The sequence below is a fragment of the Eptesicus fuscus genome, chromosome 22, assembly GCF_027574615.1.
Source record: "Eptesicus fuscus isolate TK198812 chromosome 22, DD_ASM_mEF_20220401, whole genome shotgun sequence".
In the NCBI taxonomy this organism is placed as follows: Eukaryota; Metazoa; Chordata; class Mammalia; order Chiroptera; family Vespertilionidae; genus Eptesicus; species Eptesicus fuscus.
In genome coordinates, this window is record NC_072494.1 from 33,292,699 (window position 1) to 33,318,433 (window position 25,735).

Here is a 25,735-nt window from a genome sequence, read left to right on the forward strand (position 1 = left end):
TTCTTCATATAAATTATATTAGTGTCTTTTCCAAATATCATAAAATATTATAAATTTATATTCAATGTCATCAGAATTCTTCTTCCTGTCCAGTAACATTTCCTATGATAATATTCTGTGATACAGTAATTAAATTTATCATTAGATTAACATCAAAATTAGCCCATGGATTGATGTGATTCTACATAAAATTAAAAGACATAGGGCCTGGCTGGCATGGCTCAGTGATTGAGCTTCGACCTACGCACCAGGAGGTGGTCATGATTCCATTCCCAGTCGGGGAATATGCCCGGGTTGTGGGCTCGAACCCGAGTGGGGCGTGCAGGAGGCAGCCAATCAAGAATTCTATCTCATCACTGATGTTTCTATCTCTCTCTCATCCTTTTTAAAATCAATTAAAAACAAACAGGAAGGCTTAAAAGGATTTAGAAGTTAATCTATAGGAGAAGGAAACTTCCACATAATAAAGGCCATTTATGAAAAACCAATAGCTAATATCATCCTCAATGGTAAAAGAATGAAAATTTTTCCCTTAAGATCAGGAACAAGATAGGATGCCTGCATTTCCTACTTCTACTAAACATCATATTGGAAGTTTTGGTCAGAGAAATAAGGCAAAAAAATATAAATAACCAGCACCCAAATTGGGAAGGAAGAACTAAAATTATCTCTTTGCAGATGACATGATCTTTTACATAGAAAATGCTAAAGATTACACACACAAACATAACCTGTTGAAACGAAAATATAAATTCAGCAAAAGTTGCAGGCTACATAATGTACACCCCAAAATCAGTTGCATTTCTAGACACTAAAAATGAACAATCCTAAAGGGAAATTATTAAAACAATTCCATTTACAAAAGCATCAAAAATAAAATACTTAGGAAAAAACTTAATCAAGCAGGAGAAAGACTCCTACACTGGAAACTATGAAACACTCCTGAAAGAAATAGAAGATGACATGAATAAGTAGAAAGACATCCTATGTTAATATTACAAAAAGTAACCCACAGGTTACATGCATCCCCTATCACCACCTTGAATATGCATTCTTCAGAATTACAAAATCCAACTTATAATCGAACCCAGGACTCCTCAGTCCGTGGGCCGACACTCTATCCACTGAGCCAAACCGGGTAGAGTCTAATTTATAATTCTTGAAATCCAAGGATCTAAAAATTGCCAAGACAATTCTGAAACAACAACAAAAAACACAGCATGGTCTAGAGGACTCAAACTTCCTGATTTTAAAGCTTACTAAAAAGCTACAAAAATCATGCCGAAACCGGTTTGGCTCAGTGGATAGAGCGTCAGCCTGCGGACTGAAGGGTCCCAGGTTCGATTCCGGTCAAGGGCATGTACCTTGGTTGCGGGCACATCCCCAGTAGGGGGTGTGTAGGAGGCAGCTGATCGATGTTTCTCTCTCATCAGTGTTTCCAACTCTCTATCTCTCTCCCTTCCTCTCTGTAAAAAAATCAATATATTAAAAAAAAAAAAAATTGGCATTTCAAAACAGTTGGAGAGAAGACAACTTATCAACAAATAGGGGTTGGTGCAGTGGAAAGGAACTGTATCTCATTCCATATAACAAGTATTTCAGATGTACCAACAATTTAAATGCAAAGAATGTAACCGGAACATATGGCTGAAATGTTTATATAATTTGAGTATAGAGAAGATCTAAAGCTTTTATAAGACGGACACAACAACTCATAGCCATTAGGGAAGTGATGGATATAGCTATTAACGTAAAGCTTCTGCACATATCAATGACCACTGATAGAGCAAAATATGGCACATATTAAAGTCATCATTAAAAGGATGGGAACAAGTCTAAATACAAACCCCAGTCTTTTAAAAAAATATTTCTTAATTTTTTAATATATTTATTGATTTCAGAGAGGAAGGGAGGAAAGAGAGAGTGAGAGAAACAATGATGAGAGAGAACTACTGATCAGCCACCCCCTGCTTGCCCTACACTGGGATGTGTCCTGACCTGGAATTGAACCGTGACCTCCAGGTTCATTGGTTGATGCTCAATCGCTAACCCTAACCCAACCTAAGATGGTAAGTGTAAAAAATGCTTGAAAAATATGAACAGCATGATGCCATTTTTGTGTAAGATAAAAGAAAAATTGTCAACATATGTAGAGATCTACACATACAAGATACTGATGTACAGGAACAGATACAATGGACTAAGAGAAGGAGACTCTTTAACTCTATAATGTTTGAAATTTATATTCATATACTACACTACTTATGTAATTGAAAGTAGTATATAAAGTAATCTATATCCAATAGTGTAAAAATCTTAAAAGGGAACTGGTAAAAATAACGGGGGGGGGCCGACTAGAAAAAAAAATGTTCCCTTCAGGTAAAAGGGGCTTTAATTTATAAAAAGTTCTGATAAATCAACACCAATAATTCAGAAACCTAACAGAACAAAGGACACGAATAAGTAATTTAGACAAAAAAAGCTTATCTGATAAAGGAATGTAAATTAATACATAACATGAAAATGTTCCACCCATCATATTAAAAACTTAACAACAGAAGTAGAACAAAGAGTTTTGGAACCTGGAATACCTGGAACTGGAGGCTTGGTTGGTGGACTAGGCTTGACACCTGGAAAAATAAATTTAATTCCATTCACCAGCCTTATCAATATATTATGGATTTAATTTCTATTTATAAAAAATGTTAATTAGTCATTAACATAAAAAATACAGATACTTTCTGAACTTTGCACATCTACTTCTGGGCATTTAACCTAATTAAGTATTTAAAAAATACATAACAATGTATGCATAACAATCTTCACTACAGCTTTGTATTTTGCAATGGAAATCACAGAGGTTATTTAATAGTAAAAATAGTAAAAAAAAGTATTCAGAATTAACATTTGTATCTTATTATTTTTTAAAATGTTTTTATTGATTTTTTAGAGACAGAGGAAGGAAGAAGGAGAGAAAGAAACATCGATATGAGAGAAACATTGATCAGTTGCCTCCTGAACACACCCCTACAGTGGATTGAGCTCGCAACGTGGCCATGTGCCCTGACCAGGAATCGAGCTAGCAACCATTTAGGTGCTTGGGAGGACGCTCAACCAACCCAGCAACACCAGCCAGGGCTACATCTGTATCTTTTAAAAAATACCATTCAAGCAGCATTAGGCTACAGTACATCATTTCTATCCTTTCCTTTTGCCTCAGCATTTCTTGGATATTTTTCCATATGAGCAGAATTAGAGCTATCTTATCACTATTACATGTTACTAATGATTCTTTAATAACAAAATATATTTTACAGGCACATGAAGAATTTTGATTTTTGATATTTAAACTGATGAACTGAGTGGATCCAGAGACATGGAAGCATGGAACAGAATCTCAGAGGGAAGGCGGGAGAGGGTGAGTGGGTGGGAAGTAACCAACCAAAGACCTTGTATGCATATACAGTATGCATAACCCGTGGACAAAGACAATAGGGTGCGGAAGGCCTGGGGCGGGAGCGACAGGAGGGGGTCAATGGGAGGAAAAAGTGGACATATGTAATACTTGCAACAATAAAAATTAATAAAATAATAAAAAAACCTCTAGTTTAGAAACTTCTTACAATCAATTTGCTCCTCTTCTTTCAAATGCTAAACTGTAAAGGTGTTTTATAAACCTTTTATGAATTCTCATGGTCAACTCATTGAAAAGAGCATATCAATAAACAGTATCCCACAGGGCATATACATGTGAGTAAACACGGTGGGTCAATGAGTATAAACTTCACATGCAAAAACCACCTCTTCTCACCCCACCCCCCAAACCTCACAGCACTCAACTGAGATACTCAAGGAGGCTACCAGGGCCAGATCTACAGGAATTATAAAAAGGTGTTCTAATTACCATGTTAACATGCATAACTTCCCTCAATTTTTAAAGCCTTAGGAAAACAGAAAATATACAAGCAAACTGAAAGCCAATGATTGAGATTTGAATTCAACACCCTCCTTAACCAACAGGGAATTAAAGCCCACAGAAACGATGTTCCATGAGTAAGCAGAACCAATCGAGGGCCCTGAGTGAGGGCAGCCCAGGCTAATGCTCTTCCCACTACTGCTCCTGCCTCTCGTTTCTGCTGAAACCAAAGAGAAGCCAGAGAAAGCAGCACTGAAACCAGGAAGACAACTCCTCCCACCGCATGAAAATAATCTCTCAAGTCTTAGGCTGAGTGGTTGATGAGTAGTCCATGCAACAAGTCCTCCATTTCATTTCAATAAAGTTTTTTCCCTGTATTTCAGTTGCTATAAAATTTAGTTTCTGTTCCAAATGAAAATGCTAGTGAAGCCCTGGCCCGGTGGTTACAACATATTCCCATATCCCTGTGGTCGGCAAACTGCGGCTCGCGAGCCACATGCGGCTCTTTGGCCTCTTTAGTGTGGCTCTTCCACAAAATACCACGGCCTGGGCGAATCTATTTTGAAGAAGTGGCATTAGAAGAAGCTTAAGTTTAAAAAATTTGGCTCTCAAAAGAAATTTCAATCGTTGTACTGTTGATATTTAGCTCTGTTGACTAATGAGTTTGCCGACCACTCCCAAAAGGTTGCAGGTTCACTTCCCAGTCAGGGCACATACCTACATTGTGGGATTGATCCACAGTTGGCTTGCATATGGGAGGCAAACAATTCATCTCTCTTTCTCTCTCTCTTCAAATCAATAAACATGTCCTCAGGTGAGGATTAAAAAAAGAAGGCGGGGGGGGGGGGGTTGCCAGTAAAGGCAAAAAGAATAACTGTGTGAGATGAGAGTGGAGGGTAGTAGCAATTCGGGTCTTGTTCTAGAGACACCGCCCGAAAGCACCAGTTGAAATTGCACTAGAAAAGGAATGGAACTGTTTACAGTCCAGGAAATGACACTTAGTCCGGGATCAGGAAGATGCCCTGTAAAGGTGTCACCAGATAGACCACTTTTCAAATGGATGAAATAGCAACGTTGATGATGGAAAACAAACACACTGAAGAACAGAAGCCATGGGTCTTCTTGTTCCCTGACTTACTGGAGTGATGCTGTGAAGGCATATAGCTGCCTTTAAGAACTTCCTATATGCCAGACACTGTGCTAAATGCATTAGTGGATCCCACTTAAAGGTTCCTACCATCCAATGAGGAAGGCATTGGACAATCTTACATATAAATAAACACATTTAAAGTTTACATAACTTGCCAAGTTAACAGCTGCTTCTATCTGAGGACCATGGCAAATAAGTTTAGGACCATTACGTAAAACAACTGGAATGGCTGTAAACATGTGCTTCCTCCTTTCATTACTAAAAATGATGAATGAGTGCAAATCATCAGATAGTTAAAGGATTATGAAAAAATATTTGAGAATTGAAATGATTTCTAAAAATCACCAGGAATTTAAAAGGCTTTGAAAAATGTAAGTAGGAGGTTACTAAACCTGTGACACTGGAAATTGGAGGTTTTGTGCTGGGAGGAGTTGACACTGGAAAACAAAATAATGTAGAGTGGATCAAATTACTTGGGAGTTATCGCTGGCACTAGCACCAAGAATTCAAAAGAGTTTTGAAAATGTAAGCAGGATGTTACTAAACCTGAAGGACTCAAAATCGGAGGTGTGGTACTGGGAGGAGGAGGAGTCACCACTGGAAAAGAAAATAATTTCAACTGGATTAACCACATAGGAATTATGGTCTTTTCATTCTTAACTTATTTAGATGCAAATACCCATGCTTCAATTTTCTTACAGATGGCTGCTATACAGTTTTACACATAAAGTCAAAGAAGACAAATTTATACACCTGTGTGATACACATAACGTGCCAACCCCATGAAAATACACAAGTAACCAAAGCAGAATTCTTTGTGACTTTGTGTCATGTTAAGACATAAATACTAAAACTGCTTCACTTCAATTACTCTGTCATTTATATTTCAAAGAAATAAAATCCAAACAGGACAAGAAAGTAGAAAACCTTTGTACCTTTAACACAGCGAGGCTTCTCGGGTACCCAGGCGCTATTAGCTTCACAGACAATTTTGGGGCTGCCTTCAAGGGAATAACCCTGGTTGCATGCAAATTCAACCTCTGCTTTGTAGTAAAATTTTTTTCCAAATCCTGACACCATGCTTCCATCAGGGACTGATGGATATTCACATTTGACCACTGAAACGTGAAGAAATTTCAGAATTAATGGAAAGCTGTTTTAGCCTAGGAGAGAAAACCTAGTTCAAGGTAGTCATTTCCACTGTGACAAAGAGGCAAGGAATGGAAGGCAGGATGTTAATCTTCTTTAAAAAAACTTTATTTGTGCATTTTAATTCCGGGTAATTAGATTTCACACAGTCCAATCATCTTTTCCCACCTAGAACGGACTGTCATTAGGTGTACTGGCTTTCCTACATCTTCCCCCATTAATGACAGGTTTTGAGAAAGGTCTGCCTACCAGATACAATTTCCTAGTAAGTTCAAACACAGCCTTTTGATGCTCTTCAGCTCTAGGGCTTTGTTAACATTTCATGCTGACACTGAGTACAGTGCCCTACTTTTGTACAAAGGCAGGAGAGACTCTTGTGATGAGAAAATGCTTCAGCTCAAATGTAAAAGCTGGAAAGAAGCTGGCTCTGCAAAGGTGCAGGGAGGAAGTTCTCGGGTACTGCCAACATACAAGAACTGGGATGTTCAAGAAACGGAAAGGCCAATGGAGTCAGGGCAGTGTTTCCATACATTTCTTTTAATCCAACCCAGGAACCAAAAACTCCATTTTCCATCGCAAACCAGTATATAATCTCACAGACTTGAGATAAAGTTAAAAGTTAACCGTTACACTTCCTACTAGGGTGCCCTGGTATTTCCCATTGTACTTTACCTCTCAAGAAGAACAATGCTGGTCCTGACCTACTAGATTGATTTCAGGATCCAGTAGTGGGTTTGGCAGAATTTGGAAAAAGTAAAACACTGGCTGGCAGTAAGTACAGAGAGCATCTTATGAGAATAAACCGGAAGCTGGCTCTTCCTCCTTGCATGTGGACCTGAGTTTCCATCAGGTATCTTTTCCCTTCAGGCTAAAGAACTTCCTGTAGCAATTCTTATAGAGCATGCAGGGTGGTGACAATTCTCTTAGCTTTAGTTTATCTTAAAATGTTTTTATCTCACCTTCAGTTTTAAAAGATTTCTCTTTAAAAGATGAAGGGATTAAGAAGTACCAATTGGCAGTTAAAAAACAGTCACAGGGATGTCAAGTACAGCATAGTGAATACAGTCAGTAATCCTATCCTGTATAATAAAAGTGTAATATGCTAAGTGTCCGGCCCATAGATTGACCATTCAGTCTACTGCTTGACCCTTCACTATGGTGCGCGCTAACCACCAGGGGGCAGACGCTCAGACCAGTAGGTTAGCAATATTTTTCCTTGACAGATTTCTAGGGGTCCTGTTTTATTTTTCTTTCAGCACTTTAGATGTTATTGTCTTCTAGTTACAAGTTCCTTAAGAGAAGTCAGCTGTCATTCTTACTTAGCGGGGTGAGGCGAATGTAATATGTTGGTGTTGTTTTCCCCCTCTCATTGACTGCTTTTGCTCTTTTGTTTTCAGAAGTTTTACCATGATTGGTTACTTCAGCGGGGGGTTCTTGGTAAAATTTCAAAATATATTTATTCTGCTAGGGCCGATGTCGGCAAACTGAGGCTCACGAGCCACATGCCGCTCTTTGGCCCCTTGAGTGTGGCTCTTCCACAAAATACCACGGCCTGGGCGAGTCTATTTTGAAGGAGTGGCGTTAGAAGAAGTTTAAGTTTAAAAATTTTGGCTCTCAAAAGAAATTTCAATCGTTGTACTGTTGATATTTGGCTCTGTTGACTAATGAGTTTGCCGACCACTGTGCTAGGGTCACTGAATTTCCTGGACTTGTGTGCTTGTTTTGGATCAAATATGGATAATTATTCAAATAATCATCTATACCAGCGGTTTTCAACCTGTGGGTCGAATGACCCTTTCACAGGGGTCGCCTAAGACCATCGGAAAACACAGATATTTACATTACGATTCATAACAGTAGCAAAATTACAATTATGAAGTAGCAACAAAAATAACTTTATTGTTGGGTTTCACCACAACATGAGGAACTGTATTAAAGGGTCGCGGCGTTAGGAAGGTTGAGAACCACTATACTCTCTTTCTGACCTACAAAAACATGCATATTTGGCTTCTACTCTCCATGCATATTTGACTGCTAGTTGTTCCCCAGGTTGTAAGTCTTTCTCTCTCTATATATATTAAAAAAGATTTCTTTCAAATCATCTGGTAGGTTTCTATTGTTCTCACTTGAGGTTCACTGATCTATTCTCTGTTGTGCTGAGCTGATATTAATCACAGAAATTATTTCTGTAAGTTAGAATTACTGGATATAACTTACAGACGTTAAAACTCATCCTTGTAAGTGCACAGCTGAATGAGGTTTCATCAATTCAAATACAAACCATGTACCTATCACCACAGTAAAGACATAGAAAAGGTCCAATACCTCCAACGTTCCCTCATGCTACTTTGTAATCAACTCTCCCCGTCCCCATACCACGACCACCTTCCACCAGCTAACCATCGATCTGTTTTCTATCCCTATACTGTTTCTTTTCCAGAATGTCAGAATGGGGTGACAGCCTCGGCGTACAGCTTATTTCACCTAGCATAATGCATCTGAGATTCACTTCTGTACTTGCAAGATCAGATGCTCAATCCTTTATATTGCGGAGCATTCTCCCATTATATGGATGCACCATGGTTGTCTGGCCATTCACCAACTGAAAAAGATGGACTGTTTCCAATGTGAGATGATTATGAGTAAGGCTGCTATGAATATTCTCATACTAGAGTTCTATGTGAACAGTAAAAGATTTACTTGGGTTGCTGAGTTGTATGGTTAAGTGCATGTTTAACTTTATAACAAATCATCAAATGCTTTTTTAAGTACACATACCACTTTGCATTCTTAACTTGCAATGTATGAGGAGTTCTAATTACTCCATATCTTTGAAATGGTATGGTTGTCACTTTTAGTTTTATCACTGTGTTTTTAAATTACATTTCTGTGACTAATGCTATTGAGTAATTTTCATGTACTTTTTTGCCACCAGTATAACTTCTTTGGTGGAAAAGGTCTATTCAAATATTTTGCCCATTTTTAAAAAACTGGATGTTTTCTCATTTGTTTTCAAAGATCTATATACATGTGCTTTGCAAATATCTTCTTCAAGTCTATGCTTCATATTTATATTCTTATAACTGTTTTATGAGAGAATTTTTGAGTTTTTAAGAATTTTTTTTTTCTTTTGAAAGATTATGCTTTTAGGGTTGTATTTAAGAAATCTTTGTCTAGGTCACAAATACTTTCTATATTTTCTTGTAAATACTTTTTTTTATATTTGTCTATGATGATTTAAGTATATTTATATGGTGTAAAACAGGGTTGAGATTTTTTTTTTTTTTTTTTTTTGCATATGGGTATCAAATTGTGCCTGTGCTTTTACCATTTTTTCCACTGAATTATTTGTCTATCTGTGGTAAACCAACTGAATACAGTTGAAAGGGTCTATTCTGGACTCTCTATTGCATTCCATACTGTCTTAATATATTTTATAGTATCCTATCCTACATAATAAAGAGGTAATATGCAAATTGACCATCACTCCAACACACAAGATGGCCACCCCCATGTGGACACAAGATGGTTTGTATGGAAGGGCAGTTGTGGGCAATCAGTCAAGCAGGGGAGGGCAGTTGGGAGGGACCAGGCCTGCAAGGGAGGGCAGTAGGGGGTAATCAAGCCTGCAGGGGAGGGCAGATAGGGGTGACCGGGCTGGCAGAGGAGGGTAGCTGGGGGCGACCGGGCCAGCAGAGGGCAGTTGGGGGCGACCAGGCCTGCAGGGGAGGGCAGTTGGGGGGGACTGGGCCAGCAGGGGAGCAAGTTAGGTGTCGATCAGGCTAACAGGGGAGTGGTTAGGAGGTGTCAGGTTGGCAGGCAGAAGTGGTTAGGGGCAATCAGGCAGGCAGGGAGGTGAGTGGTTGGGAGCCAACAGTCCTGGGTTGTGAGAGGGATGTCTGACTGCTCTTGAGAGGTCTCAGATTGGAGAGGGTGCAGGCTGAACAGGGGGACACCCCCCTGCCCCATGCAAGAATTTCGTGCACTGGGCCTCTAGTGTTTTATAAGGTTTGATATTAGGTAGAATGAGTCCTCTAACTTTTTCAAAATTTTTACTATTATACCTCTGCTGTATATTCATATAAATTTTAGAATCAGTTTGTCTATTTATACAAAAAGTTCTATTGAGATTTTTAATGGGACTGTGCCAAAATTATAGATTAATTATGGAAAATTGATATCTTTACTATGATTTACCCTTCTAATCCACAACCACTACATTTCTATTAAGGTCTATTAATTTATTCTATCAAAATATTTAGTTATTTTTACCATTCAAATCTTGCACATGTGTTATACAATTTATTTTCAAATATTGTATGTAGTTTGAAACTCCTGTAAAAATTATGTAAAAAAATTTCAATTTCTTATTTATTTCTTACAAGTATATTTCTGTACATTGATCTTATTATGCTTGCAACCTGGCTAAAAACTTCAGGCTTTCGAATTTTCTACATGGACAATGATGTATAGTAAATATAATCTACTTTCTTCCTTTCTCCTCATCATGTATGTCTATTTTTATTTCTTGCCTTACTGTACTGGGCAGGACCATCCTAGTCTTGTTCCTACCTAACGGGGAAATAAATCATTCAGGTACCAGTGAGTGAAATGTCAGCTAGGGGATTTTTGTAAGAGCCATTTTTCAGGAACAGATAGTTCTATTCTTAGTTCACTGAGAAGTTGTATAATGAAAAGATGATGGATTCTGTCAAATGCTTTTTTTCACATTAAGATAATCATGTATAGTTTTCTTCTTTATATGTCCTGATATGGTAAATTTAAATTAACCTTACATGCGTGGAATAAATTGTATTTGATTATGACGTGTTAATTTATTATACGATTTGATCTGTTACTATTTTGTTGAGGACTTCTGGTTCTATGTTCATTATGGATATTGTTTTGAATGTTCCTGAAATGTTTCTGTCTGGTTTTAGTATGGGAGCAATGCAATCCTCATGAAATGAGGTGAGATGTATTCCCCCACACCCCTTTCGGATTTTCCTGAAGGGGTTGCGAAGAGCTGTTTTTATTTACTCCTGAAATGTCTGATACGATTCCCCAGGGAGAACAGTTCTCTTTATGAGAAGGTACGTTGTCAAATCTATAGGCATAAAGTCGTTTTTGTTACTCTCTTATTATCCTTTAAATACCTGTCAGATACATTTAGTGATGTCTTCTTTTTCATTCTTAATATTGGTAATTTGTATTTTCTTTCTTTTTTGTCAGAATGGTTATATGTTAACACATTGGATTGATCTCTAATAACTAGGTGATTTCACTAATTCCACAATTTTTCCTATTCAATTTCATTGATTTCTATCTTTATTCTTTCCTTTTGTTTCCTTAGTTGGAGTACAATTTGCTCTTCTTTCTTTTAGGTTCAAAAAGAAGTCTATATTACTGATTTGAGATGTTTCCCCTTTTCTAAAAGAATTTCATGCTATTAGTAGTCTACTAATGCTTTTGTCTGTATCCCACAAATGTTGATGTATGACATTTTCATTTTTATTCATTTCACAATACTTTCTTGTAGGGAGTGGCTACAGAGTTAAGCCTTGGAATGACCTGTGGCAGAGCCACAAACAAGTCCCAGCTTACAGGGCAGAGCCCTCTTAGTATAATTACGCTTGACCTTATGGCCACCCCCTGGTTCCTTCCTGGGTAGCTAATGGGCTGTGGGAGGTGCAGCAAGTGCTGCCCAAACAAGTGAAATTTGCAAGAACATTGTAACTATGGTGACCACTACCTTGTTTACCTCTGGCTATAAAATAAAGGCTCAGCTTGCTGGCTGGATCCTTCTCTGTGGCTTCAGCCAGGCACAGGAGATCCACGGAGCCCCAGCTATATTCTCTTTGGGTCTGTCTTTTCTTTAATCCGTTTTTTCTTTAATCCTTCGCCGTTTCCCCTCAGGCTCACTGAACCCTTGGCTACGCTGGCCCAGCACACTTTCTAATTTTGATTGTGAAGTCTTCTTTGTATCATGAGTTAGAAGTGCCTTGCATAACTTTCATATATTTGGGGATTTTTATAGATATACTAGAGGCCCGGTGCACAAAATTTGTGCACGGGGGAGGGGGTGATTGGGCCTAAACGGGCAGTCAGACATCCCTCTCACAATCCAGGACTGCTGGCTCCCAACTGCTCGCCTACCTGCCTTCCTGATTGCCCCTAACCGCTTCTGCCTGCCAGCCTGATCACACCCTAACCACTCCCATGCCAGCCTGATTGATGTCTAACTGCTCCCCTGCCAGCCTGTTTGCCCCCAACTCCCCTCCTCTGCAGGCCTGGTCACCCCTAACTGACCTCCCATGCAGGCTTGGTCCCCCCCCAACTGCTCTCCCCTGCTGGCCATCTTGTGGTGGCCATCTTGTGTCCACATAGGGGCAGGATCTTTGACCACATGGGGGCAGCCATCTTGTGTGTTGGAGTGACAGTCAATTTGCGTATTATTCTTTTATTAGATAGGATTAGATAGGAGAGAGACCTGGTGCATGGGTGGGGGCCAGTTGGTTTGCCCTGAGGGTGTCCTGGATCAGGGTGGGGATTACCTTGGGGTGTGGGGCAGCCTGGGCAAGGGGCCTGTGGTGGTTTGCAGGCCAGCCCCACTCCCCAGTGACCCAAGCGGAGGCCCTGGTATATGGAATTTATCTACTACAATTGAATCTTTGTGGCCTGGAGCGGAACCAAGCCTTCTGCTCGCTCCGTGGCGGCAGCATTTCTGTTGAGATTTATTTATCTTCTATAATTGAAATTTTGTAGCCTGGAGTGGAGGCCTAGGCCAGGCAGGGCTGCAGAAGCTTGGCTTCTTCCATCGCCAGGGGCAACCCTAGCCTCCTGCTCTCTCCAGCTCTGTGGCTGTTGCCATTTTTGTTGGGATTTATTTATCTTCTATCATTGAAACTTTGTAGCATTGAGTGAAGGCCTAGGCCGGCAAGGGCAGACGGAAAGCTTGGCTTCCTCCATTGCCGGGGAAACCAAAGCCTCCCTCCTGCTCTCCATGGCTGCAGCCATCTTGGTTGGGTTTATTTGCATATTTGCTCCTGATTGGCTGGTGGGTGTGGCTTGTGGGTGTAGTGGAGGTATGGTCAATTTGCATATTACTCTTATTCGATAGGATTTTGATATTTACATTCACTCCACTGTCATCTGATGATGTACAGTAAATGATTTCAATATTTTGAAATCTGTTAAAAATTACCTTAATGCCTAGAATATGTAATTAGAGAATGGGATATTTCATTTGCCCTTGACAAGAGTAATTATTTTGGTATTATTTGGTGGTTCCTTTCTTTCAAGAGTCAAATACCATCCATCACCTCCCTGTTTTAAGTCATGCTCTAAGGCCTTCAACATTGTTTTTAAAATACAGGCATATGTGAAAGATATAGCAGGTTTGGTATCAATCCACAGCAATAAAACGAGTATCATCATAATGCCAGGCATAATCTATTTGCTGTTGAGGGTCTTGCCTTCAATTTTTAAAAACAAAATATCTGTGAAATGCAATAAAGCAAAGTGCTATTAAACAAGGTATGCTTGATGTTTTGTCCAGAGTTTATCAATTGTATTGGTGAGAAGCTTAAGTCTTTTATAATTTACCATTTTTTCCTAACCAGTACTCTTAGACTTCTTGCAACACAAAATAAATCTGTTATTTTTAACCTAATGTGTGTTGAGTTTTTAATCCTTAGAAGAAAAAAGAAAATCCCAACTCATGCATCTACATAGTAATTCACAATGCAGTATAAGTTGGAATGCCAAGAATATGTATGGTGAAGAGTGGGGAACACTACAAGTAAATTTAGTTTTTATTCAATTTTACCTTTTTACAATTAAATTAGAAAACAATTTAACAGGGTGAGGGAACATATGTGGCTATTCTGTTTACTTGTTAGTCAAGTGAAGAAATAAATAAAAATGTTATTACCTTTACACACAGGAGGGTCTCTACTCCATTTGTTTAGCCCAGAACAAACCAGTCTGCTCTCTCCAACAAGGGAATATTCATCTGGTAGACCAGAAGGCTTACAACTGTAAGTGACTACTTCATTATATTCAAATGTATCCCTGTGGCTATTGGTGAATTCTCCATTTGGTATTTGTGGAGGTGGTTGACATAAAATCTCTTAAAAAGAGAAAAAAAAAGGACAGGAAAGGCAAAAGAAAAGATAAAAGATTAAGACAGCATTAGTAATGCCTTATGAACTGCCTTCAATAAATTTATTAACATATGATTTCTACAATCTAGTCGAATATTCAATATCTATTTGAAACAAAGTTTCTATGAAGAAAAAAAAGTATGATCTTTTTCATCCTTAAGAGTATGTAGTGCAATTTGCCAAAGGTACAAATGGTGTGTTAATGCAACAGCCCAAATCCTGAGGTCTACATTGAAGCCACATATTGATGAGTTTGCAAACACGTAAAACAATACCACTATTCTTTTTTGAAAATCTTGGTTTTCCTTAAAAAAATATGTTGTATATATTGATATGTATTGTGCTTACTGTTCTTAATAATTATTTTTAAAATTTTTCAAGGATAATTCCAATATAATGGAATAGCAATAGCCATATCCCACCTGAAGAAAAGCTATGTGGGGGTTTTTTTTAAATTTAAAAGCATAAAGTCAAATCAAGGCCAAAAGTTTGAGAACTACTGATCTAAATTCTAAAGACAAAGTATACTTACTTTCACACTGTGGGGGGTCACCACTCCAAGCCACATCATTTCCAAAAAGTTCACAATATAGAACTGGTTTTCCAAGTAAGTAATAACTAAGTAAGAAGAAAAAAAGATTACTGTTGTGCTGGTTTTTTCTTTTTAACCAGTTAACATGAGGCATATAATAACTAAGAAAAATTTTATATGGTTATTTTTCTGCACTAGAGTAGCTTGAGGGAAAATTTTCTTAAATAGCCTATAATGAAAGTACTAATTAAATCTATAATTTAATGAAAGAGAAAGATGCTGCATTTGAGCACACACTGACCTACAGCAAATTATCTACACACTAGAGGTCTGGTGCATGAAATTCGTGCATAGGGGTGAGGTGGGGAGGTCCCTTAGCCTGGCCTACACCCTCTCCAATCTGGGACCCCTTGGGGGATGTCCGCCTGACAGTTTATTAAAGCCTAATATGCCAAGTGTCTGGTCGACCTGTTGGCTGTTCAACCAATCAAAGCGTAATATGCTAATTATATGCTAAGGCGGCTCAACCGCTCGGTATGACATGCACTGACTACCGAGGGGCAGACAGTCAACTGGTCGACCAGTCTCTATGATGTGCACTGACCACCAGGGGGAAGACGCTCTGATTGGCATGTTAGCTTGCTGCTGGGGTCCGGCCGATTGGGACTGAATGAGATGGGCTGGACACATCCTGGAGCCCTCCCGCAGCCCCTCCCTGGCTAGCCAACCTCCTGCCTCCCTCCGCAGGCCCGATCATGCACTGGTGGAGTCCCTCAGCCTGGCCTGCACCCGCTTGCAATCCAGGACCCCTTGGGGGATGTCGGGGAGCCGGTTTCAGCCCGATCACACAGGCCAGGCCGAGGGACCCAACTCGTGCATGAATTCATGCACTGGGCCTCTAGTCTCAATATAAGATTATTTTTGGCTGGCAATTCTACCTACCATTTCTATAACCCCTCCATCAACTCTGAAGGTTGGCCATTTAAAGTAGGGTGCACTTTGTTGTCAAGGATAAAGTCACCATGATTACTACATTTTTAATGCTAATGGTAGGCTTATTATTATATACTAGAGGCCCAGTGCACGACGTTTGTGCACTGGGGGGAAGGGGGGTCCCTCAGCTCGGCCTGTGCCCTTTTGCAGTCCAGGAGCCCTTGAGGGATATCCCACTGATGGCTTAGACCCAATAACTCTAGGGAGCGGGCCTAAGCTGGCAGTTGGACAACCTGAGCACTGATGCACAGGCGGGAGAGGCTCCCACCACCACCACTGCGCTTGCCAGCCGTCAGCCCGGCTTCTGGCGGAGCAGTACTTCCCAGGCTTCCTACGTTGAGTGTCTGTTCCCTGTGGTCAGTGCACATCATAGCAACCAGTCATTCCGCTGTTTGGTGGATTTGCATATTAATCTTTTGTTATATAGAACTAGAGGCCCAGTACATGGATTCGTGTACCAGCGGGGTCCTTCAGCCTGGCCTGCGGGGGCCGATCAGGGCTGGCTGCCCAGGGAGGGACTGTGGGGGGGCTCCAGGGTGTGTCCAGCCCATCTCACCCAGTCCCTATTGGCCGGACCCCAGCAGGAAGCTAACCTACCAGTCAGAGCGTCTGCCCCCTAGTGGTCAGTGGGCGTCATAGCAACTTGTCGAACGAAGGGTTGGACACTTAGCATATTAGGCTTTTATTATATAGGATAGCATTATACAGGTCTGCTTTACTTCAATGGAAATTCCTTTCTATTCACTACACATCTTTTCAGTCCCTATAAGAAGCTGAAGAGTTGATTGGCTATAAGTACAACTTCTCACACACAAAGCAAAATTAAATCAACATTATGGGAATACTTAGAAGAGAAGCAAAACAAAAATAGAAGTAGTCACATTTACCTATTTCCTCTACTTACCCCTCATTACAAGAATAGTTAGCCTGTGAACCAAACTGAAAAGTTCCTTCTACGCGGCCATTTACGGGCTCTGTTGGTTGTGGACATGATTTTCCTGAAAGAAATTTTAAAAACTCGTTGTTTTACACAAACTCCAAAACAGATCTGAATCAAAACCAAAATTCTACATTGCTCTACTGTGGGAATACTACTTTTCTTTCTTTAACTATTAAAAGGCCAAACTGAAGATTCACATTTACCCAGACAACTAACAAGAAAAAGATTCCCTGGAAATTTTCAAAGCTTGAAAAAATACATGACTATCTAAAAACCTACATCCACGTGAGAAAACCATCACTGTAGTAGCAGAATATGCGGTCTGAAAGGTATGAGAATCTTTAGAACAACAAAAATGAGAAGTCTTGTGTACTTACTTGTACAAGCCTCCCGGAGAGCAGGTGCCCATGTGCCATCAGCCTGACAAACAGTGGCGGTGGGACGAACAAGAGGAACAATAAGCCTGTATCCTGGGCGACACTCATAGTCTGCCATGAACCCAGGGCTTACGGGGGGCACAGGGTTACCCTTGGCTTTCATTGATTCATATCTTGGTATCGCATCACAGGCATCTGGGCATGAGAGAACAAGACACGGGAGTCAAGTACTTTCTCTTTTTCACCAGCCACGGATTCTGGCAGGTCCTTGGAGAGCGTATGGTTTCTGAGGGAATAAGGTGAATATTCATCCAACAGTAAATTAAAGAGACAGCGGCAATATTTTTGGTTTTAAAATATACTGATAGGTGTGCGTCCTTCCCCAGTGTTTCTCAGTTCACTGCACACTCACCTCTCCCCTAAGACAACTTCTACAGTATGTAGCCCTAGATCAGAGTCCTCTAAAACAGTTTGAAATGCAAAATGATGGTGACTTGTCACTTCAGGCTCAGTCTCCTCTCAGGAGGCAAGTTCCTAGAGGTCAGGGTCATATCCCTTCTGTTCCTGCTACACTCTGTGCCCAGTGGGTGCTCAAGAAATGCTATTGATAGAGGTAATCATTATTCAAGTATTGTGGATTTCATAGATAGAAATAAATATGGACTAAACAATTTCAAAATATAAGACTTCATTTCATATTAGTGAAATGAGCATTTTTACAAGTGAGTAAACACCATTTAAAATCAAATTGTAGCCTGAACCAGTTTGGCTCAGTGATAGAGTATCAGCCTGCGGACTGAAGGGTCCCAAGTCCGATTCCGGTCAAGGGCATGTACCTTGGTTGCAGGCACATCCCCAGTAGGGAGTGTGCAGGAGTCAGCTGATAGATGTTTCTCTCTCATCGATGTTTCTAACTCTCTACCCCTCTCCCCGCCTCTCTGTAAAAAATCAATAAAATATATTAAAAAAGTAATAAATGAAATTGTATAACTTTGAATAGCCTCACATGAAAATAATTCTGCTTTCTTAACATAACTTTAACTACACAATGGACTCTTGAACAATGGGGCAGTTCGATTCAGGGGTTCCCACACAGTTGAAAATCCGCAGGTGACTTTTGAATTTCCCAAAACTTAAATAGAATGTTTCCTCTGTATCAGTGGGGGATGGGTTCCAGGACACCCCAGGGATACAAAAACCCCTGCATGCTGGTCACTTATATAAAGTGGTGAACAATGCCTACAGTGTGTCTTCTGCATTGTCGGATTCCCAATTGCAGATGGATAATACTGTTGGTTGTTTCCACGGATGTGAAACCTAGATACCAGCAGTTTCTATATATTTACAGAAACAAATGCAGGCATAAGTGAATTCTGGTAGTGCAAACCAATGTTGTTCAAGGGTCAACAGTAATTTAACCTTCCTTCACAGATCAATGGACTATCCATGACCTCAGAAGCTAGCTCCCTGAGGTAGCTGTATGGGCTGTGTATCCGATATATCCCTAATGCTTTTAGAACTTTTTACCTCTGATATCTTTGGAGGGGGGTAGTTTTCACTCCTTTGTCATTTCTACTTAAGCAATATGCCTTCCTGTAAATTATCTGTGGGCTTGAAAACCTAACAAATTTCTTAGAACAATTACATACAATAATGTGATGGAGACACATCAAGTAAAGCCCTAAAAGGCTAAAGGAATGCGGAGGCCTCTCCTATAAAGGTTAAGGGCCTAAAGTAGATCTATTTTGCTCCCTAAGGAATCTTTCCTCTTTTACTCCCTGAATCTTGGTCTTATTTCAGATGGAGAGACCAGTAAAGAGAACTCTACACACGAGAAATTTTACTCTTCTTTCTTATCATATTCTAAATTCTTTTTCTTTTTTTAAAAAAATATATTTTATTGATTTTTTACAGAGAGAAAGGGAGAAGGATAGAGAGTTAGAAACATCGATGAGAGAGATACATCGACCAGCTGCCTCCTGCACATCCCCCACTGGGGACGTGCCCACAACCAATGTACATGCCCTTGACCGGAATCGAACCTAGGACCTTTCAGTCCGCAGACCGACGCTCTATCCACTGAGCCAAACCGGTTTCGGCTATATTCTAAATTCTAAAACTCTATATCTACCCAGTCCAACATTTCATTTCCATCATCCACCTACTGGCAAATGTTTCCAACATTTCCACTATGCTGCCCTTGATATCCAAATGTTCCTCACTCAACTGCTCAAAACAAAACAAATGCAAAAAGCAAACCAAAGTCCCTAGTAATTAAAGGCATTGTTTAAAATAACAATGCTTTTTTATTGATAAACTAGAGGCCCAATGCATGAAATTCGTGCAAGAGTAGGCCTTCCTTCCCCCGGCTTCCCTCTGGCACCCGGGACCTGGGATTCCCTCACAGCCCTGGCTTCGTCTGGAAGGTTGTCCAGAAGGACATCTGGTCTAATTAGCATATTACGCTTTTATTATTATAGATAACATTACATTTACTGAATACCCTGAGCTAGATATTGTCATTTTCAATAGGAAAACAAACATGGGCTAGAAATTCTATACAATTCTGTTCAGATACAAATGCACAACATTATTCTAGAATTTCCTGGAACCACCACGAAAGAAATCATGTAACAGCATTCCCACAATTAAATTATATAAGTGTCCTTTGTTTTATGCATTCAATCTCAGTAACTATCTTGAAAGCAGATAAAGGAGAGAGGATTCCTAATATGACTTTCACATGTAGTGTCTATATGGAAAAGTCAATAAGATAGTTTAATCCATTCAACTAACTTGGAAGTATTTCTTCCCGCTAACATACACCATGAAAGACATGCTTCCACCAATGTGCATGTCAATGTTCGGCAACCAGTTGATCACAAGCTATATACACTGCAATAATTGAATGCAATACCACATCTTTTAACAAGCAAATTTCTTCCCTTGCTCAGAACACTGAATTTTTTTCCTATGCTAATGTTTAAACTAAACATTCCAGGACCCAGAAAAATAGCACTTTGCCTTAGTTTTCTCTAGGTAGTTTAAATATAATTATTATTTGGCTGCAATGCTACACTTTAACATAGATGACATTAGGTAAGATGATGGGCTGCATTCAGAAAACTCGGCAATGTTCCAAATGGGTTTCGGGAAAATGAAATCGTTTTCTGCTATGGATCAAGAGAACTGCTCACCTTGTCTACACTTGCCAAAATTGGGTAAGCACTCTCTCCCTGCTTGCAAAAATTAAATCACTTTCTGACATGAGTATACACACCCCTGCCCAGATTGGTGCCTTCAGAAAAGCATGGTTCTCACCAAACAGGACCTCCAGTGAAACCTGACAATCCTGCTCCTCCTCCCACTGTCTACACAGCACCCTATTTTTAAACTTTCTTTGCTTCCCAAAATGCAGACACTGGCATCTACACCTGCCAATTTATTTCTCACCGCCTCATTTGTAGGCCTACGAAAATCACTAAATCACTTTCAAAGTCATTAAGTGGCCTCCTTGTTTTTCAGTGACTCCTAACCCTTTCGTCCTCAGTAGTTTTAGTTGCCCTGTCTGGAACATCTGGAGCTACCGGTCACTCTAGCTGAAAAGTTCTCTTTGGTTCCCAGGACAGCATGACCACCTTGTCCTCAGACTGCTCTCCCTTCTCTGCCTGATTGGATAATGTGACGTTTCTACTAGGCAGTTCTAGGAACTCCTGTTACTTCATTCTGCAGACTCCCCTGGGCGGGCAGATACACTCCCATGACTTCATTTCCCCTAAAAAGAGCTACCTCCCAAATACCGCCCCATCCTAGATCTCTGGCTGGGGTGCCAAACCTATATATCAAATTGCTACCCCACACAGCTCCCCTGGGCAAGTGTCATGCTGTCTCAAATAACATAATGAATGTGCTCTACTGATTCTTCACAGGCATACCAAGCAAACCAGTGAAATGGTTTCCACAACTGAATGCCTGTTCATCCTCTACTTCTATCCTTACTTCCACAGCCACTATCATTTATCTGGATTGTGACCAGAGTTTCTGGATTGGTCTCCTTACCTACCTTGGCACTATTCACTCCATTCATTTTTCATGTTGTTACCAGAATAGTATTGATATGACACAGCGACCAAGGACCTTCCAAGTCAGGTACTTGGCAATGGATCCCCAATGCCCTCAGGATAATGTCTAAGGCTCCTTGGCATGGCTAACAGACTTAAAATCCGCCACTGTGTCAAGCCTGCTTTCTCTTGCACACTATTGTCAAGCTATATTCAATCCCTTGTGGTGCCCATTAAATTACTTAAATTACTTTAGCACTGTAGGCCTCCATGCATTATTTTACTTCAGTTTTGACAGAGACCCTGTCCTTCTTCCCACCCACTCATCCTTCAGTGGCATCTAGACCCTGTCCTTCTTCCCACCCACTCATCCTTCAGTGGCATCTTAGATGCCAATTCTTCCTTGAGGGATGTCATCATGATACCCCAATATACTTCTCATATTGTAATTCTTTATTATTCTCATTCCCCTCAAGACTGTCTCATTTATCACTGCCTTTCTGGTACCTAGAACCAGAGCTGAATGAGCACAGTTATCAGATCTATACACTCTTAGATCAAAATTAAATTCTTTATTGTTCAGCCAGCTTGTTCCAGAGATATCTACATAGCATAATTTTTCTTCAGCCTAATTTTTTTCTTCAGGTTTTGCCTTTATTCAAAGTTTTTTTTTCTATTGGTTTAGTTATGTTTATTTCTCTTCACTAGAGTTTTAAATTTCTTTCATGTCAAAATATTTATGCTTAGATGGGCCCATTTTCCATTGCTGCTATTATTAGCAATAGTGTTTGAACATTATCAAAGGTGGACTGTAGGCCAGCAAGTTTCAGTAGAAGCAGCCTGGCTCCAAAAGGAATCAGTCTGAAGAACATCATCACAGTTGCAGTGAAACAGCCTGATTTCAAGAGTCAGGCAAGTGCCAACCAAAGCCACTCAGATAAAACAAGGCCTTGGCCAGAAAAGGATGAAACCTTAACCCTTTGCACTCGCTTGCTTTTTTCTCGATTCCTTTCCTTTATTCTAATGCTAACCGTGTCGAGTCACACTCGACATCTGAGTGTAAAAGGTTAAATTAGATCTGGAGGACACTCCTTCGGGTAAGGCTGACTTCTCGTTTCAGTAATAATTCTTATTTAAATGGCAAATATTTTACTGTATATGCAATATCATCACTGTCTGATGTAACTGAAGTGGAACCTTTGCCTTTGTTACTACAGCCCCCCAAGCTCATTCTGGCCTGCACTTTAGCCACGGGCCTAACTGCTGATATTTCTACTGATAGGAGAGATGCCTTTGGAATAGGTCACGATTGGAATGTTGTAGAAGCAACATGGCTTTCTTACTTCCAGCTGAACTTTAAAAATGGCCTGTATGTTCAGAAATTATTGGATGCTATACTTTTAGCTATTATTAAGATCCCAGGGCATTCTAAACCTGACTCCACAAGGAATGCAGTCCTTAAAAGGAACCCACAACAGTCAAACCTCTGGTATGGCCAAAGGGATATTTCCCCAAACGATAACGTCAAAAAACTGGTTAGCGACCAACAACTGGCCTCAGGAAAAGAAAAACAAAACTGGAAATCTGACAACTGTTGGTTTGATAAAAAGCAGCAGCTCCGGTTCAGGCCAAAGAACAGCCCCGTCCAACCAGAGGCTCTAAAACTCCCACTCCTACCTCGTGTACACGCATTAAACCACTGGCCCACTGACAAAATGCACCAATATTGGTGGTCACTATTAATAAGGCCACAAAAAGTACCTACTTGTCCCACTTGTCTGAAGTACGAGCCAGGAAAGCCTGATCCAACTGCTGCCAGACATTTTAAGCTGCCTAATGGACCACTCTAGGTCTGGCAAATGGATTTCGTACAGCTTTTCCATCTCGTGGATATGCATATATTTTAGTCGTGGTCTGTATATTTTCTCACTAGACTGAAGCTTTCCCAGCAGACAGGCTACTGCTTCTGCTGTGGCTCAAGTCCCTGTGAAAAGATCACCCTCACCTAGAGAAGCCCTCCAGAGCCCAGAGGGGTCAGGGAACCCATCTTACCAGCCAGGTGCTTTGACAGTTTTGTACAACACTTTCACTGCACTGACCATGCTCAAACCTCAGGTTTAGTCGAATGCACGAACAGCATTAAGACTCACGGACAAAATTTGCAGAAACCCTCCAAATACCTTGGCCAAAAGCACGGCAGTTGGTTTGAGAAGCCCTGCTTCAGGCCACGTAACCACCCAGTCCAACCACTGTACACGCATTAAACCACTGGCCCACTGACAAAATGATAGCACCTGTGCATCAATATTGGTGGGCACCTATTAATAACCACCCAGATCCTCCTCCTTTAGAACTCAAACTCTCACCCTTGGAGATAGTCACAGAGAGCCCAATGCACCCAGCCCCTGCCTCTTTTTATGGACAACAGGTCAAAGGAGATATACTTCAATATTATAATAACTAAGTTCTTCTATCAAAATTAACCATTTTCTGCCCTGGCTGAGTAGCTCAGTTAGAGCATTGTCCTGTACGCCAAGGTTGCAGGTTCGATCCCTGATCAAGGCTCATACAAGAATCAACCAATGAATGCATAAATATGTGGAACAACAAATCAATGTTTCTCTCTCTCTCTCTCTCTTTCAATAAATAAAAATTTTTTAAAAAGAAATCTTTAGGAAAATTAACCAATCTTTTCACAGTGAACTCCAGGGAGATGAAGACCTTAAACAACACACTGTGCGCTCTGGACACTTCCTCTATTGGAAAAGGCTCTTTGCAACCTCGCTACAAAGGCCCCTATCAGGTCCTGCTAACCAGCCCTTCTGGGGCCAAACTCCATGCAATAGATTCCTGGATTCACGTGACACATCTGAAAAAAGCACCTAATCCTGACTGAACCTGCACCCCATCTGGTGACCTGAGGGTGCAAACTTCCCAAAATTGATGCAGAGTACACCTGATGAGACAGTTATCCCAAGATGTTCAGACCAAGCCAATTAGAAGGTTTAAAACTCACGGAAGCCTCTCTCTCATAGACTATTAACTGATCGTGGATTCTTATCCAATTCATAGTCTCTGAATTCGCAACCTACAGGCCGTCTTATTGACAAGACATTTTGTTCCAGTTTCTTTTGAGAGCAATACCGCTTAATTGCTTCATGTTTTATACCTGCAGTATGCCTTCCCAAAGCTCTTACTTATTTCCATTCTGAGTATGCCTTCGGGGATTCACTACTCCACCAGGCAAACTGGAGAAGGGTAATTCCTGGGAGATCTCACTGCCCCTCCCCATCCCTCATTACTCAAATGATAGGTTCCTCTGACACGGAACATGACACTCAGCAACGGTCCTTCCTGGCATCAACGAACAAAAGGCCACTGAATCCAAGGACCTGACTCTTGATCAGCAATGATTTTGGAGAAAAATCATTCAAAGGGAGGCATGTGAAAATTAAAAAATAGAAATCTCATTTAAAATGGAGTCAGGAGGCTAAATGAGAAAACTCACACACACATAAGCAACACATATCGATGGTCCCAAATGTCAGTGACCTACCATGCATTTCCCACAGGAAGTGATACTATTTTGCTGCCTCAGCAGGAGGAAGAGGAAGATTTCTCCTTGCCTCGTCAGCCAATGAGACTGCCAGAACTCAGCCAGTGCAAAGTCACTGTACCTCAAACTTTCAGTTCCTCTCCTTTTTCTCTGGGCTTGTTCCTGGTTCACCTGTAGACCACAGGTCCTGAAATACAATTCTTGCTTGTTCCCGAATAAACTCATTTGGTGGAGAAGTATGTGGCTACCTAGTTGTTTAAGAAACAGATAACAGAACCTTCCTCCTAGAGGCCAGAGGAGTTTTGTTCCTGAGCTTTTAAGAGCCAGCTGAATATTATATTTAACTTCCTGCTACTTTTTAAAAAATATATATTTTATTGATTTTTTTACAGAGAGGAAGAGAGAGGGATAGAGAGTTAGAAACATCGATGAGAGAGAAACATCGATCAGCTGCCTCTTACACACCCCCTACTGGGGATGTGCCCGCAACCAAGGTACATGACCTTGACCGGAATCGAACCTGGGACCCTTGAGTCCGCAGGCCGACGCTCTATCCACTGAGCCAAACCGGTTTCGGCTAACTTCCTGCTACTTAATAGTTATACAAGAGTGTTGATATTGAGGCAAAAGAGTGAGCATTTGTAATCATAAGTGTGACAAGACACATAAGATCTCTGTATTCTAGTGGGAAGAGAACCAAAAACATCATTTTGGAAGGGTAATTACAAGTTAGGATGAGTGTGTGTGTGTGTGTGTGTGTGTGTGTGTGTGTGTGAGAGAGAGAGAGAGAGAGAGAGAGAGAGAGAGAGAGAGAGGGAGGATGGTCACAGAAGGTCCCTCTGATGGGGTAACAACACTAATGAGTTGGAAGTATGAGGAGGAGCCAATTATGCAAG

At 40.5% G+C, this 25,735-nt stretch overlaps 1 protein-coding gene across 8 annotated transcripts in view; it reads right to left on the minus strand.

Annotated features, from left to right (window-relative positions):
* Positions 1-25,735, minus strand: part of LOC103290140 (membrane cofactor protein-like) — a 44,121-nt gene that overhangs the window by 15,977 nt on the left and 2,409 nt on the right. For 5 of the 8 annotated variants that reach the window (XM_054711431.1, XM_054711432.1, XM_054711435.1 and 2 more), the window contains exons 2-9: positions 17,223-17,417; positions 16,810-16,903; positions 14,913-14,998; positions 14,149-14,346; positions 6,002-6,184; positions 5,613-5,663; positions 5,459-5,503; positions 2,592-2,630 (exon numbers count right to left, since the gene is read on the minus strand). In XM_054711431.1, coding sequence (XP_054567406.1) covers positions 2,592-2,630; positions 5,459-5,503; positions 5,613-5,663; positions 6,002-6,184; positions 14,149-14,346; positions 14,913-14,998; positions 16,810-16,903; positions 17,223-17,417 — 891 coding nt within the window. The remainder of the gene's footprint in view (positions 1-2,591; positions 2,631-5,458; positions 5,504-5,612; positions 5,664-6,001; positions 6,185-14,148; positions 14,347-14,912; positions 14,999-16,809; positions 16,904-17,222; positions 17,418-25,735) is intronic. The other 3 variants (XM_054711434.1, XM_054711437.1, XM_054711438.1) reach the window with 3 other exon arrangements.